General features: G+C 43.4%; 1 protein-coding gene across 2 annotated transcripts; it reads left to right on the plus strand.

Annotated features, from left to right (window-relative positions):
• Positions 1-172: 172 nt before the first annotated feature.
• On the plus strand, positions 173-6,627 carry LOC6501397 (glutaredoxin domain-containing cysteine-rich protein CG31559). Of its 2 annotated transcripts, none has more exons than XM_044715556.1 (2): positions 173-1,218; positions 3,482-5,457. In XM_044715556.1, the coding sequence occupies exons 1-2, from the start codon at positions 385-387 to the stop codon at positions 3,491-3,493; spliced, it is 846 nt and encodes a 281-aa protein (XP_044571491.1). In that variant the 5' UTR covers positions 173-384; the 3' UTR covers positions 3,494-5,457. The 2 variants fall into 2 exon arrangements, with proteins under 2 accessions (XP_044571491.1, XP_001955174.1); XM_001955138.4 differs by lacking the exon at positions 3,482-5,457 and adding an exon at positions 6,034-6,627 and having other exon boundaries at positions 174-1,218.
• Positions 6,628-17,448: the final 10,821 nt, after the last annotated feature.

Consider the following 17,448-nt stretch of genomic DNA (forward strand, 5'->3'; position numbering starts at 1 on the left):
AGCCGAAGAAACGGGTGCTAAAATTACAAAATCTAATAACGCGCAGCGAAGGTGCAATCTGGCCGAAAGAAAGCCACGGAGTTGCTGAATCACACAACTCAACTGAGCGCTGAATGAAGTGGCTCAAAGAGAAGATGGAGCGAGAGAGTCAAGCGGAGCGATCTTGGCTCCAACTTGGCTTTGTGGCCAGAAAAAGTCGGGCCAGTCTAACGACGAGAGCTGAAGCATAAAGACATGCGACTTCTCGGGTGCAACGGCCGTCAGAGTCATTGAACGCTTGCATTTTCCTGGGCCAAAAACGCAGATCATAAACCACAGACAGACAGCCAGCTTTCGGCTTTGGCTAAAGTTAACAAACTCGGTGAATTAGAAAATTAGGAAGCAATGGTGCTGGCCACGCCCCCCGTTAACAAGGGCAGCAAGCCGGGAAACTGTTTCATGGACCAGTACCAGCAGTACTCCGCCCAATGCGAGACCGCTGACAGTGGCAACGGCAGTGACCTGGAGAGCAACGGCCCCCCGGCCAAGCCGGACGACAGCGAGGAGAGCGGTCCCTCCTCCTTGGGCAGCGACTCTACGGAGTACGTCCGCCAGTCGGCCTCCCAACCGAGCGGTCAGCGGCAGCGACAAAAGTCCCTCCGGGTCCTGGGCTCCCTCCTGCCCGACAGCCTTCTGCGGGACATTCGCGATCGCCGCAGCTCGGAGTACGTGGTTCAATATTCCCCGAAGGAGGAAAAAAAGTTGAAGGAGACCCGCCTGACCCGCGAGTCGCTGAGTGAGGAGAAAATCGAAGAGCTCCGGGCGGCCGTCGAGCGGGCCAACTTTGTGCAAACCGGTGAGGAGTCGCTGGACAGCATTGAGGCCACGGCTCAATCTCTGCCAGCCACCACCATTGGCAATAGTGGCCGCAGCAGCAGCAACATCAACTACAAGTATGCAGACGACCAATACTACAGCTTTCACATTAACGAGCACGAGAACTTTGGCGGCTTCTCGCGAAACGGGGGCGACACGGATTCCCATCGGGGAGAGGGGTCGGAGAACGGGAGTCTAACGGAGCAGGCAGATCTTTTCGCCGGATACCGGGATGTGCGGTGCGGAGCCAGTTCCACCCAGTCCACCATCCGATCCGCCAAGGGGACCGTGCGGGGCGTCAAGAACCGTGTGCGCAATGGAATAGCCACGTTCTTGCAACTCCAGCAGCAGCCGAATGCCAAGGTGAGTTGGGGAAGCAGTTACGGGTTTCTTATTAATTGCACTTCATAGGAATTTTGAAGTTCTAATTTGCATATTCTTTCTGGAAGAAATCCATAAATTCACGTAAAGACTTTTTTTTTGAAGATGAAGATGCAAAAACAGAATCGGATGAAAAAATGATATTTGATACTAAAATTTCTCTGTATATTATAGAAGAACATATTTTTTGCAAGCCCTTTTTTAAAAAAAAAAGATAAAGAAATGTTTATAAAGAGTTCGATTTATTAAATTATGAAATAAGGGTTCTAAGACTTTGTCAGGATCTTTCCTTAGGTTTAAGCTCATTTCTTTCTTTCCCTCTAAGAAATTGTGCTTTTTTAGTTTTAACAATAAACTTATTGTATCTATGATTTGAAATTACTTTTGAGAAAAACACTAAAACCTAAGGAAAGATCCGAAAGTGACGTATAAAGCACAATTTCTTAGAGGGAAAGAAAGAAATGAGCTTAAAAAAAAGAAATATTTCTTAACAAAATATCAACTCTTAGTTGAAAAACATTGAACACAACCCAGCCTGCCATAGTTTTCGCCGCGTCTGTAAATTCCGATATGAATATTCAGTTATTGATGGCAATTCAGTTCCCACGCTGCTGGGCGTCTTCAGAGCCATCGCTTCCACCGGCAGGTGGTTGAGTCACCTGAACTGCCTTGCCTTCCAAATTATGCAATTCCCTCGGCGCGCGCGAGCATCTTGTCTTGTCCAATTGTCTGCATTTCGTCCCAACTTGCCGGAGAAAGTGCTGGGCAACAATTGTGGCGGCTGCTTGGCTGGGGTTTCAATATCTTTCACATTTCCAGTATTCAAGTATTGGCGTATTGGAGTGCCCGTAATCTAATGAACCGCTCGCGGTTTCCCCCTTTTCGCCCAGGTCCCTGTCCGCAGTCCCCACCCAACTGAGTCGGTTTCTTCTTCAATTATAATGGAAACCGTTAAGTGGCTTATTTTGTCGCCGCCGATGTCGCTTTGTATGCGCTTAGCGCGCGTTTACAACTTGCTCAGATAGCTCGGACGGCTAATGCCAGATATCGTCTTAGCCGAAATTGGTTTTCTCGTTTTTGTTTTCCTCTCATGCATCTCATGTTGCCAGTAATTCGGGGTTTTGGTTTTCGTTTTGGGTGCGCTGGATTGACACGACTAATCGCAGTTAATGTCGAGCAGTTAGAGGCAGGGGGCTGGGATCTGGGAGCAGGCGAGCTTGGGAGCTGGAAAGTAAATAAAAAGAACGGCTTATTCCGCGGAGACAACGGGGCTTTGTGAAATTGTCATCGTAAAAGCGCGATTTGTAATAGTTTCTTTTCTTTTCCGAGGCGGGTTCTCGGAACTAGTTTCAATAATGCGATCTCTGTTTGGATAATTAATTCATTTGATAAATCAGCATAATATCCCCCCCATTGATGTAGGAGCTTTATAGTATTTTGATTTGATAACCATTTGATAAATCGCTGAAATTGACACCAAACTGATTTATAACCCAGACTCTGTTAACATTCTTTAGCAAAATTTCACCATGTAATCGGATAGATCTTGACTAAAAACCATCTACCATATATTTTGGAGATTGGTCCAAAAGCCCAATGCTTTAGCATTCAGCAAGTTTTTTATGCTTGCTAGTAGTATGGTATTGCGTTGAGTGAATTATGAAAAAATTACGGAAACTTTACAATACCACTACTTGATTTATGACTATTGACTTTCTAGTTTTTCGATTTAACGAACTGGCAGCCGCACATATGAAGAGAGCTTTCTAGTATTTGGACTCGGTAGTAAATCACCTTCAAAGTCAACGCTTCGCACTATAATGTCACAAATTATCGGAATTACTGCCATTAGGAATTTCCGATGCCAAATGATAACCCCAATTAGGGTTACCAAATAGTTGCTATCGGTTTCGAGCCTTTCAACAGTGTGAACCCCATTTATGAGTCGAAAACCAGTCTCCATTTGATGGATTATCTATCATTGAACCGTTTTTCCGCCCATTTGCTCACTTTTCCCCGTTTTGCCTTTATCAACCGTGACTACAGTAGAAATCTGGTCTGGTCTGGTCCAAAAATACCAAAAACAATTTCGGGTTTTGTATTGTTTTTTTATGCTTTTTAATTTTTATTAGTGCTCCGCTCCCATTTCAAGACTTAGAAATTTCCCTTTATCTAATTTAATGAGCAGATTTTAGATCACTTTAATTGTTTCGTTTGCCTCTGCTTTTCACTTTCTGAGCCACAGAGCCGAACCTGATGAATTGATGGAATGATACCCGGCTTGGCTTGGCCTGGCGCGGTCTGGCTCAGATCTACGGACTAGAAACACAACGGATCACCATACATACATTAAGTGGATGCTAACTGAATAGAAATGTTTTATGGCCATATAGCGGGCCGCATGCAAATTAGACTGAGAGATGGAGGAAGCATTCAAGACTCACAATGAGGAAAGTGAGATGCTGCTAATTATAATGCAGCCAGCAGTATGCAGAGCAATAAAAATCGAAAGTGAAAATGTTGCTTGTCTGGGCATTGTTTTGTTTTGGTTATTTCATTTTTTATTTTTCTTCTCTGCAGCCCTTTGAGCTTTAGAGTTCAGCGCATTGCTGGAAGCTATAATTAGAGCATTCACCAAATTTTTTGATGGCTGGCCGTAAATTGGTGGTGCTGGCCAACAAATCTGCTGGCCGTTCAGAAAACCCACAACTCACTTTGTCACCTTCGAGAAGCATCAGCAACATCGCAGCTGGTTTGGTATTAGCCTCCATCTCGATGGCTGTTGCCCAACTCTTCGATTGGCAATCACTCTACCACTGGCTCTTGGCCATACAAGTGACCTGCTTTCTCTTTTGTCCACTTATATGTAGCAGTTGTTGCTGCTGTTTTGTGGCTGCTATTGCTGCTGCTGTTGCTGGTGCTGCAGATGCTGATGCTGTGACAAAAGTCGCGCTGAGGTCAACCGTGCAAATCACGTGTGGTAATTGTTAATTGGCGGCGTGTTTATGTTTTTGGCAATGCAAATTATCAACATCAGCCGAGTTGACATTGAACCACTGACAGATGAGGTGCCACTTGGCGGTTAGGTGCTTTATTAGCTTCGCTAGTTGCCTTGCTGGCTCGGCTGGATTGAGGCTTTTCTTTTTCTGTTGAATTGAATTGGAAAAACAGCTCCTCGCCGACGTTCACTTCGAGATGGAGCTCGGAGCTCAATCTCAATCGCAAGCTGTCGCTGAAGCTGCAGTTGAAGTTGAAGCTAATGCTGAGGCTGGAGTTGACTTTCCATTTGACCGCAGCTCGTTTGTTGTTTGTTTGTTTCGCCTGCTTGTTTATTGTCTATTTGGTTCGTGCTGCGTGGCTTTGAACTTTTCTTCGGCTGTGTCGTGAAATATTTTTCTCGCTTTTGTCGTTTATCGTTGACAACGACACCAGCCCCCAGCTGCATCTCCTGCGGAATGCCCGTCTTTGTGTATATCTCCATCCACTTCTCATTACCCAGCCGTGGCCAGCTTATTAATTTTCAGTCTTTCCATTGCAATGCAAATTCTGGACGTACCGGTTTCAAGATGCTTCGAGCCATGCACAAAAGAAAAACTAATAAATTTTCAAGATGTTATGACTATTCAAGATAGTACCGTAAGGTTACAAATAGATTTTACTTTTATATTTTTATCATGAATTTCAATATCAATGGAGCTAACTTTGGATAGGATTTATGGTTTTATAAAAAAATATGTCACATCGACACCTCATAGAGTACCTATTGGTCAAGCTTTCCAAATCCACCACCATATTTTTTTCGGTGCACAAAATGATACTTGCTAGACATCACATGGTGGGGGGATCATATCGCATCGTATCGGTCGGACTTGGTTCATTAGCCAAAGCAGACGCCACCAAAGTTGGCCAACTAACGGAAATGTTAATTGTCAAATGAAATGAGCGAACCCCCAGCTGAACCGGTTCGGACTTACAAAATAAGACATCATAAATTGTCGGGAAAACATTCCAGGTTTTCATTGTGTGGCTGTCTCTTTATATCTGTGCCCGTTTCGTTGCTGGCGCTGTCGATTGCCTAGCAGTTTTCCTATTATTGCTTAATTGTATTGATTAATAGGATTTTGAGTGACATGCAGAGTTGCCCGGTTACGTGACTCCGAGCTAACGAACTCGGCAATCTGGCAGAGAGTGGCTGAGGTTTTCCACAAGCCGCAGATCCAAGTGAAGTTTCCAACCAGTTTTCGGCAACCGAATACCATTTCCAATTTTCATTTTTACTATTTTTTTGGCCAAGACCTGATTCTATCGTTGTGTACAGAAACTGACATTAAATTGGCGGCTAAACTGAGATTTCAATGTCAGTTTACTGCTAAAAAGTTAACGGCTTTTCTTTTCAAGAAAATTGTATGCCTTTCCTGTTCGGAATAATTATACCTCGATTTAACACAACAATAGATACCAAAATAAATGTCTTATACTTAGCGCTAAATATAAATTCAAAATCGTATTGATTATTTTTTATGTGAGCGATTGTTCGAATGAAAGAGCCTCGATCTTGTGACATAGCTGCATATTTGCTTCCGATATAGCCTTTGTTTCTGGTTGGCCTTCATCCTCAGCTGGTGGAGACTCGATTTGGCATTGCCGTTCTGGTCAGACCGTGACAAGCTCAGAAATCCGCGCTGTGTGGCGAATGCTGTGCCAATTTCCAGTTTTCGGTGGCCTGCTTTCTGGCCACCAAACCAGAACTCGAACTAATCTGTGGTTTCTGTCTCTCCCCTCCGTTTTCACCCACAGAACTTCAAGGAGAAAGACCTGGGCAAGGTGGTGCTGTACACCACCAGTATGGGCATCATCCGGGACACCTACACGAAATGTGCCAACGTGAAGCAGATCCTACGAACGCTGCTGGTCAAGTTCGAGGAGCGGGACGTCTTCATGAGCGTGGAGTACCAGGCGGAGATGCGCCAGCGGATGCAGACCGCCCAGGTCCGGGTGCCACAGCTCTACGTCGAGGGCCAGCACATCGGGGACGCGGAGACCGTGGAGCGGCTGAACGAGTCCGGTGAACTGCGGCAGCTGCTGAAGCCCTACAAGTCCATTGCCAGTACGCTCACCTGCCAGACCTGCGGCGGCTACCGTCTGCTGCCCTGCCCCTCCTGCAACGGGTCGAAGAAGTCCGTGCACCGCAACCACTTCACCGCCGAGTTCGTGGCCCTCAAGTGCATGAACTGCGACGAGGTGGGCCTGGTCAAGTGCCACAACTGCTGAGCCAATCTGAGCTGAAGAGTCCTCTGTACATCTCCGTAGTTGTAAGCCCAGTTAACTGTAGTCACCAGTAAGGAACAATCGGAATATCCTAGGCCTAAGTAGTAAATAGTTTATAATCAAATTGCCGTGTTTTCTTGGGTATCTGGGCAATAAATAGGGTCAATCTACAACTAAAGGTAAATAAGGATCAAAGAAAAATCTAAAAAGATTAAGGTAAGACAAAAATTACCCATTTTGCAGAAAATGTATATAAAATCAACTATTTATTTTTATGTGATACCCTCCGCTTATTTTAAAGCTGACAACTAAACCTAAGCCCCCAATCAATGGTTTATAATTTAAGCCCTGAAAAACTAAAAAAAGATATTAAATTTAAATCCAAAATTTGCAGAATGTTTTCAGCTACTGAATGATTTCAATTTAAGCTGAAAAATTGAATACTTGCCGCACAAAAATAGTCTGAGGGGAGTACACAAGCATATATTTTAGATGCAATTAAAAGTTTAGCGCTTTAATTTTTCATTAATTCGCAATCGAACCACAAAGTATGCAAAGCTTAATACCGATTTTGCGTTCAATTAAACGTTGCAGGCCTCTTGAATGCTTAGCGGAGCTTAAAATTAATTTAGATTTTTGTTGAATGCGTTGCATACATTTCGGCTAACCGGGGCTTAGGGTTGCCAACAGCCATCAAAGTTTTACACATGTATTCATGTGGTGGTGCGGTCGAAACATTCCGGCTCCGTTGAGGGCTCCCTGTTATGATCGCTTTCTGCAAAATGACCTTTTATTACAACATCAGCCGCACCATTGAGTTTCTGGCTTCTGGGAAAGTGACTTACTGCCCCCCGGCTGAAGCAAGAAGCAACCAAAACTATGCCACCGCAAAGCTGGCCAAGACAAAGAGTATATATTTCAGGAAATAGTTAAATGTTATAGGGGGCAAGGACGCATACCCTCCACACTGTATTTTGTGTGTGTATTTGTGCTTCGGTGTGGTGGTGTATGTGTAAGGACAATGATTGCTTTCCACTCTGCCCTGTTTTTGGCTCATGCATCTATTCTGCTGAATCTGCACTGAAACGCAATACCAGAATATTTTTAATAAACTTGGACACAAGGGTAGAGATATTTTTTTCAAAAACCTTTACCAAGAACCCTTACTAATATATTAGAACGCTCTGATGAAAATCAGGAATCTGACAAGGTAAAATGAAACATTTAATCCATCTAAGAAGACTTTTTGTTCTTCTTTAAAAAAAGTGTGTTTCTTTGGAAAGATGAATTTTCCTTTTTTCTAATCTTCTAACATATATTGGAGTTTTCTTGAAGACTTTTTTTATATCAGTGTGGCTTCTGGCTCAGGGCAATTATGTAAACCGGCTTTTCTCTCTTTGCACCACACCGACCATGCAATTTTCTCGCGCCATTTAATTTTTGCCGGCCTGCTCCTGCTCGAGTCAGGAAAAGCGGAAAAGCGCTGGGAAAAGGGTGGTCTACGTTGGCCTTTCTGCCAGTTAGCCAGCCATTCGGCATTGCCATTTGCTTTTGGTGTCTTTGTTAGTTATTGTTATGGCCGCTTTTAATGTTATTTTCCACTTGGCTCACACTTTTGTTAACATGCCGCCCCACACGCACACCCAACACAGTGAATATCCAACAACTGACCAAGCGAGCTGACCAAAGAAAAACCCTTTTCCTTCAGGGGCAGAGCGGGTGGCTGGCTGGGCCGAAATCGTTTGGCTTCCATCCTCCCAACCCCGATCGTTAAGTTCACAGGCGGCTACATTGTAATTACCGAGCGGAGCCACCGTGCTACCCGTTGAGCTGGTGGCCCAAATCCTCGGGCAAAGCGGCTTGATTTATGGGCCAACAGCGGCGTCGTCATACGCAATTTTTCATAAACAATTTGGCACAGTAACATACACAATATTCAGGAATCTGGTATGGCTGAGAGTGCGGCGCGGCTCCGAAAATATTAAAATATATATATGTATATTGTAAATGCCGGTAATGCTGACAAACGGTGGCGTCGTCATGTAAGGGCCGCCTGGCAGGATGGCTGCAGGACTTCATTGGAGCTGGGAGTTGGTGGTCGGCATCAGAATCCACAGTGCCACTTAATGGCAGCTGGCTGCCTGGAAGTTAAGCCGAGACTCCAACTAAATCGAACGTCACACTCAAAAAATTAAAAAAAAATTCCATAATTGAAAGGCTATCAACAAAAAATGTATAAAAATTATCCAATCCACAGAAACGATTTAAAAAGGTTTTTTTAGAGTGCACGGAAACCACCTGCCAAACATACCCAGTTCGTGGCTGCCTTTGTTAAACTTTATCCGCGGTAATTAGTTTATGCGCGCAATTTCATGTGCGGTTCGGTCATTAAATATTTTTTGTTCCCTGTTGTGGGCGGTGTGGGCATTATTATTTTGCCATATTTCGCCATGCCAGTGGGGTGTTGGGGACCAGAAATAATGCTAGTATCTAAAAACGATGCTAACTGGCGGTCGCAGGTGTTTGGAAGCTCGGGCTCACTATAAATTAGTGTGTCAAGCGGACGGCGGCATCGCTCCCAATTGGCGACAAATAAAATTAGCCACACATTATGTTTTTGGCAAAAACTTTCAAATTGTTTTTGGCCACCGCTCCCGCAGCTCATTACACTGTTGTTCCGCTTTGTTCAGTCCTTTTCCGTGTTATTTTGTACGGTTCTGTTCTGTTCTGGCCGGAATCGGGTCGAATCGGGATGGCAACAAATCACGGGCAGCTACTCAACGGATTATTAAGTGAAAATTATGGCACTCCAAAGGCTCATAAAGCATTTACAATGCCTCGACCGGGGCAGCGGCGGTTAGTTACATTTTTTATTGTCGTTGGGCTCCGGGTGTTGAAGTTGGAGTTGGATGTTGGATACTGGATACTCGATGTTGCCGTAACCCATTTGCTGTTCGCCGGCTGACTGCCATAAAACTAGCATAGCTCACATTACGAACTCCTCTAAGTCGTAGTCCCAGTCCTGTCCCGAAAGAAATACCACATCCCGACCCGCGCTGAGTGTGGGCATAAGTTTTAATCTGCCTTCGTTACAATCAGCTGGTTTCTGCAGTTGTTTTCAGTAAAAAAGTACACAATAAAGGCTTGTCCTGTAGTGAAGATGGTATACACTTTCTTGACACCACTTTTTTTCACGCAATGCCAAGGAAGACTTCCTTCAAAATTTAAAAATCGTAGGATGGCCCTTCGTATATTTTGCAGTGTTCACAAAAACCTTCATGTTACCAAGCCCTTCACAAAGTTATCCTTCATTTTTACATTTTCGCAAAAAAATGAAAGTGCATAGCAGTCTGAGACTTAAATAAAATAAAAAGGCAAAGTGCGGCCAAGAGATACCAAAAGTAAGCAAAGAATTGATTAAAATTTATGCTCCCCCCACAAAAGAACATATATAGACTTCGCTTAAACATTCCCGGGACTGGGAGCACATGTGCTCTATAAAGATATATCTTTCAGACAGCCATCCGCCCCTATCGAAATATCGCCTGGTGGGCTGAACAACATTTTGATTAAATTATTTTAATGGCAAGTGCGAGATATATGGTAAATATATGCGTCGGATCTATCGCCGGCTCATCTTATGCTGCTGGCGCAGCAGCCAATTAATTCAGCTGCGAACTATTAAAGCACACACTGGGCGCTCATAAATCGAGGCATGAGGCGGAGTGGAGCAGCAGGATATGCCAGTGGATTCGGGAAGCTGAAGGAGCAGGAGCAGCAGAAGCGGCAGTATCAGCGGAGAACATCATGAACCAATTCTCCAGAGTGAGCTGTAAATGAATGAATATTTCATAGACGCGATTTCGAATAGATGCAGATGCAAAGGCGCTGCCAGAACGCGGGATTAGCTAAGCAAGCAACTGATGGACGACGTTCAGGTCGAAACATTGGGATTTTCCGCTACACTGGGAAAGGTATTTTAATGAAAAAACTAAGATGTAAATGCTAGGCATGTAATAGAAAGTATTTTGGTAGAAGTTGTTTAAGCAAATTTTTTATTTAAGAAAAGCAAAAAAAAAAGTAAAGTATTATTAACAAAAATGAAACGAATCATTTAAAAGAAAGCCTTTTTTCCAAGTGCTTCTGTTTTGAGCACCTCAACACTGTCTCCTTTTCGCTTCCTCCCAGCAGCAAGTCCTTTAGCCCGCATATAGGACAGGGTTTTTCCACTCCCCTCCGCCATCCAGGACCATTCTGACTGACTGGTAAATATTTATTGAACACGATTCGCTCGTTAGGCGGACGCAGCACACACATCTCATGCAGGATATAGCATATATAGCATATCGCAGAGTGCGAGTGAAGTCCCTCATGTCTCCTGCTCTGTGTCGAATATTCGTTTTTCACTTTGATTCATTCTGGAGCATTTTTCAATTTCTTTGTGCGGCAAAATACAACCTCGAAGGGCAACATTAGCTGTGCAGACCTTGAATCGGGTCCCTGCGCTTTGAGTTTTTAAAGAAAGAGCAATGGAGGGTACGTTTTCTTCTGCATGTGTGCCCATTACCATTTTCAATGTTCTGGGATGCAGCAACATAATCAATATCAAAAGATTCTTCAAAATAAATTCAAGGTGGCACTGCATTTCCAACTTAAGATCGATTTTCCAAACGTTAGAAATATATTTTTTGTAAGTTCAATTATCTGTTAAAACTTTTTCTTCCGTGTAACGATTATTGAATTTATGGTTTTAAGCCAAAGAGAGCGTATTTTGGTAAATACCGGTTGGAAAATTCTCTTCATCCCAGCTGGAATGTTTTGCAGATTCTTATCTAGGATGCTCTGCTTCAAGTCAAGCGATCTGTGTGCAAATTTCCAGCTGTCTGCAGACCCATGTGTGGGAGTTGGTTTTAAATTCGGTCTTAGCCAGTCCATCGGCTCAATAGGCCGGGCCGAAAAGAAGCAGTTAATAAAATCCCCTGACACGGAGGCGTTTACATAAGCTTTTAGCAAATAATTGAGTGTGCGTGCCTTTGTTGCAGTTGTTGCTAGGGCTGTTTGCACGTGTATCGTGCGATTGGCAAAATTGCTCGGATTGGAGTCCCAAAGGATTCTGGGTCCAGGGCTGCTCCTTGGGTTATGGTCTCCGTTTCATTTCCACAGTTCGAAATTCAATTGAATTTGCAAAAATTGTTGTTTACATGTCGATTTGTTTGTTTGATTTATGCAAAAAACATGTGAATGTGTGTGGGCTCCGCCCCAAAATATCCGAAAATACTCCGAAGCCCATACACACTCACGCACTCATATAACCTTTTTTGATGTGTGCCTGGAGATTTGGCCAAACAATCTTGCCCCGAAATTAGAGGAACGGGCTACCAGTTGGTCAGCAGTGGGCAGTTTTGGCTTTTTGTGGGCTGCGCATTAAACGAAATTAGCTGTCAATGGGCCGAAGGCAGATTGCATCTGATAGGGGGCGTGGCAAGCGGCTTTTGGAATGTGGCAGGCGGCATGTGGCACGGCTGCTTTGTGTACGGATTAATAGACAAGGGACCGAACCTTTTGTGCGTCCTGGCAGGACGACAACGATTTCAATCTTGTTTGATAAATTTTCTATTTACATACAATTTTCCGAGCTTGTAGCTTGGAGTTCCCCCAATTTTTCCGCTTGGCATGGCCAGCACGTATACGTAATACGCATTACGCATACGCCGCGTTATCCCCGGACTAAGAGCTAAGTGCAGCTCCGGCACTCCGAATTCCATCAACGTCAGCCCACATAATGACCTGACCATCGCAACACTACACAACACCACACAATGCAATACTTGAGCAGATGAAAAATTTGTCTTCGAAATAAGTTGCAGCCAAGTTTGCCGTCGAGCTGGGGCGGATAAACATTTTTCAGCAGCAATAAATAATAACGCAGGAGCAGGAAGGGCGCAAAAGGAACAGGCGGCAGGAGAAATATTAATAATAAAAGCACACAACTCTGAACAGAAGTGCGCATAAAGGGACAGGACAGCACAATGGATGCGAGCTGGACAGAATCTGGGCAGCCAACAAGAAAAGTGCATCCACGAATAAAATCAAAGCCATCAACTGCAATTGCGGCAGCCGGCAGCGGAGGGGGTGCTGAATTTCGAAAGCGGCGAAAACGGGAAAGTGGGAAAGCGGAAAAGGCGGATTGAATGGTTATTGGAAGTGCTTGGGAGGGATACTCTTTCTCGAAAGGAAAACTTTTGCGTTTCCCTCACGGCCATAAAACTATTACGCAAGATGCATAAAGACTTTGTCAAGTGGAAAAATATGAAAAACTTTTACATTTCTATGCAAAAGGCATCGACGTAAATTGCTTCTCCCAGCCCGAATCGAATAAATGCGTTTATTCATATACATATACCCCACATATATTTGAATAGGCCATATGTGCTTGGGATATCAGCTGCATAGCTGTGCAATCTTTGGCAGATTTGTACAACTTTTTGATCCGTACTAATTGCCCGAAAGGGCCATAAAATTTTGGCTTATTAGATGGCCCATCAATATTGGGACATCGCTTCCCAAACTGGGTTATTAAATTACAGTTAATAAAAAGCTTTAATGGCCGATTTAAAGATTACAGCAATTTCGCTTGGCTCGTTTCTACAGTCTGCGTAAACAATGTGGCAAGTCACCAGGCACACTTTCAATTTTCGGAAAACACATAAAACTTGATTATCTTGATTAAATTGCAAATCAAAAACATGTTTCAAGGATTACTTGTGTGCCATACCCACACATCCACGCCCACACAGGCGCAGAGCTTATCAAACCACACACAACCATCAGGACACACGAAGAAGGATATTTGAATACGGATGGCTACATTGTAAGGATATAAATAATAATTGTAAACTGCAGGCAAAATTGTGTGGATGTGCCCATGTTAATCTGTTAACAAGAAGCTTAGATCGATTTCATTTCAAAAGTGTTTATATCAATTTAAAGTAATTACAAGCGCCCACAAACATATGAGTTTCCAGCTCAACAAAGCCAGTCCGTAATGGAAAATATTATGAGAATTGATTATAGCCACGCTACCAGAACTCGACACATCCTCGAGAATCCTTCCAGAATAAACTGAAGTGACAAGTGTATTGACAAATGCCATCGCTGCATTCGGCCTTTGTTTGGATTGGCAAGGAGTTGCGTTTTGCAATTTATATGATTACCGATTCGGTGTGACAAGACCTGGCATCATTTTGGCAGTGGGTGTTGATTAATGTCAATCATCTGATTAGTTGCAGCTCAGAAAATTGAATTCAGATCCTTGGGGTATGCACTGGGAGCGTGTTGCCAAACTTGAAATGGAAAAGCAACAAATTGTTTTCTTGGCTGCTCTATCGTTCTTTCGATTGAACCATGAAACTGGGAATAAATTGGAATTAAATACGAATATTTGATATTATTTTCTATTTAAAAAGATAAAATAGATTATTAAACTCTATAATACTTCTGCTTTAATTTATATTCCTAAATAGTAAACAATTGCATGCGTTTAAATTGAAATCCCGCTTACAACAAGTGCCTTCGCAACTGGAAACACATGAGGTGGAATCAAAGGAAATTGCAGTCGTAAAGCTGCATATTGTGTGAACTAATTAAATGTCAACCCGAAAGCGTCGACCCAAAAACTCAGTTGATCTGCTGTTAAAAATGTACGAGCCAAGAAAGAGAGGAACTTTTGCCGTGACGGGAGCGGTGCTTACAGGAGGAGCAGTGCTTACAGCTTTCAGCTTTCAGCTGGGCACCTGGCTCAGGTAAATCTCGAAATGTCAAAGAGATTAGCTGAGGAGGGGGCGTGGCCAGGGGGCAAGTGAATGGGGTAGTGGCTGCGAAGGGCGGGGTTATGCCGAATGCCCGAACTAATCTTACCAATTCTAAGCGCATTGTCTTGCCAGCTTCTGCGGGCTAGTTACGCCTTTTGTCCGTGTTCCTCCTGTCATTTCTGCTTCGTCCTCACCCTCTCTCCATTCCTTTCCTTGTGTTTTTCCTACTTCTGACTTTGGGCGGTGTGTTTGTGGGCGTGGCAAGGATAAAAAACTTGGCGAACGTACGGTACGTGTGAGCAAAAAGCAAAAAGTGCCAGCGGCTTCATGTGCATTTACCTGTGTTTCTGTATCCGTGTGGTGTCATTGTCTGTGTTATTGGGTTTTTGTGTGAGTGTGTGTGCAGGTGTGTATGTTTGCCTCGCACTTAGGCACATGTGTACAAGCAGACAAAAGGGGTGGTGAGGGGCAAGAAGGAGGCGGCAGGAGTTGAGTAGATGACGCTGTAATAGCATTCAAAACTCTTACTAATGAGCAGGCAAAGCTCACCAGAGGAACAGAGAAGGAACACAGAGGGCCACAGAAACGCGCCTGATACTTAACCCTTTAAAGTCACAAAATATAATAAATATATATATATTTTTTAATTATTGTAAAAAATCAGGGGTCACTCTTTTTAATGATATAACTTGACTAATATTTGTTATATCGAAACTTTTACAAACCTTTTTTATTGAATATCATTCCTTTAATCTAATAAAAAAAGTCAAATTTTACGACAAAAAAACTAAAAACAAAATGTATTGGGTTAAAAGGCGTCTGATGGAAGCGCGGGGCTGACGAGCTTTTCCGGGCAGGTGATGTGTTTTGCCTCCAGCGTGTTGCCAGCAATGCTTGAACCAATTTTACATTGTAAACTGGCTGTGAGGGAGCGGAGAACTGGAGGGCAGAGGTCATTCTCTGAAGGCAGCAGCAACGGCAGCCAGCTTCAAACTAATTGTGCAATTATTTTTGCATAAAGTGGCATAAACATGGCTAGAAGAGGCATTATGCGAGTGGCCTGACTTTTGCAACACACGAGCGTGTGCGATGCTGCTCTCCTTTTGCAACAAAAGGCGGCAGGGGCAAAGAGCAGTGGAAAAGGCAGGCAGGAGTCGGTAGAAGGCGGACGCCGGGCGAAATGCGGGGGCGTGCCTAAGTGGCACTCGTAAAATTTGAATGTAATATTCATTATTTTTTGCACATTGTCTGTCTGTACGTTCGCCGTCTGCCTGTCGGTTAGTTACATTTTGGCTTTACTCTGTTGCGGCTACCGCCGAGCACATACATACATAGATACAAATTTACACGTCTATGTATTAGTGTGTTTGGATGATTAAAGTGGCTGTGAAGCCACTTGTGAAGCGTAACGGTACGTTACGCATACGTCAAGTGGTGCCAGGCAAATATAACACTAATTATTGGCAAAGAAAACGATTTCCTGAAAAGATTTCAATATTAAGTTTATTACTAATGTCTTAACTATCACTTCATGATGTAGGTTCTAATAATTTAATAATTTTGCAAGCTCAAGATTCTAATCAAAATCAAAATCAGGATCTATTCTTCGATCGAGTTGACAGTTCTTTACATTACATCCCTGATACATAACTGTATCAAAAACATTGACAGATATTATTGTCTCATATCCAAATAAACGCTAAATAAACTTGATTGAAATTTTTAAACTTAAAGTAAAACCACAAAGCTTTTGAGAGATCCTAGTCGTCAATTCATGACGCCGCTTTGGGAAGTAAGCGAAGTGAGTAAACCGGGCCAACCAAACAAACTTGACCAACTTCTTTAATGGTTTCATACCATTTTTTCGGCAATTAAAATTAAAATTTTCAATGCAATGAAAGGCGGTGCCAGCTGTAGTTCGCAGGCAAACCACAACAGAGAGAAAGCCAGGGGAACTCTAGCTAAGGGGTAGAATAAATTCCAACAGCAACAACAGTAGAATCAACAGCAACATCAACAGCAAAGGCGGCTAGCAAAACAAACCGCAGCAACCAAAACCAAACAGAAGCGCTACGTAGGGAAAAAGTCGACTTGGCTGACGTCGTCGTCGCCGGAGTCGTAGTCGTCTGGGCCAGGAATTTGTACAAATATGTAAATGAAATTGTACGAAGACTCGGCACACACTCGTGCACCCGCATAGGTCTGCAGCTATATCTACAGGAGCAACATATACGGGAGAGGCGGCAACAAAAGCACTCGAGCAACTTGCAACTAGGCGAGGTGCAAATGTGCCTGTGTGGCTTGCTTTTTGCTTGTAGTTCGTTGACTTTTGAAGTTTCTCGACGGCGCAAGGTGGTGCACTTTCAGGTTACATTTATTACATTTGTAATTGTTGTCAGTCGTAGTTGCTTTGCAGTTGTTGCTATTGCTGCTTTTACGGCAACGTCTTGAAGAGAAAAGTTAATTATGGAGTCGGTCCCATTTTCACTTTTTGCCTCATTAGATTTTAGGGCACTTATTTTAAATGTAGAATAAGTAGCTTAATGGTCACAACTAAGTTAATTTAATAAGTATTTTAGTGTATTCGACAGAATAATTAATTCAAATTCAATTCCCGATGAGTTAAAACTACTCACACGCTTCAGGCACTCAGTCACTGAAGCAAAACAAAAATATTTTAGCCACTTATAGTAAAACCTGAAAATAATGGTAAAACCCAGAATTGGCCGCGTGTGTCATATGCAATATAAGGACGCAGGACGCGTGTTTGCGGAAGTCGTTGCCAATCGAAGGAGCTTCCTGTTTGCTGGGTTTTGTGCTTTGCCGCTTTTTTCTCTGCGGTCTTGCCTCTAGCCGGCTCCTTTGACTTTCACTTTTTGCCTTGCGTTCGCTCCTTTTTCCTTTTTCCAAACGCCTGGATTTTCTGTGCTTTCCTGCATGCGAATTCTGTATTTAAAATGCTTTTGCATATTTCATTAACATTTTAAAAATGCATGGGCTGCTAATTGAAAACGTTTGTCGTGCCCCAACGCACACATAGCCACACACACTTCCAGGATCCAGGGCTTAGAGGTGCGTACAGAAGGGAAGTGCCAGGAGCTTGGGAAAAAAGGTTAAAAGGTGCCATCGTGGT

The sequence above is a fragment of the Drosophila ananassae genome, chromosome 2L (assembly GCF_017639315.1).
Source record: "Drosophila ananassae strain 14024-0371.13 chromosome 2L, ASM1763931v2, whole genome shotgun sequence".
NCBI classification, from domain to species: domain Eukaryota; kingdom Metazoa; phylum Arthropoda; class Insecta; order Diptera; family Drosophilidae; genus Drosophila; species Drosophila ananassae.

Excerpts from the sequence above, each read along its gene's own strand:
- LOC6501397 (XM_001955138.4), top strand. The coding sequence starts at position 385 with ATGGTGCTGGCCACGCCCCCCGTTAACAAGGGCAGCAAGCCGGGAAAC. Across the intron at positions 1,219-6,033 it reads AGCAGCAGCCGAATGCCAAG|AACTTCAAGGAGAAAGACCT; the intron begins GTGAGTTGGGGA and ends TTTCACCCACAG.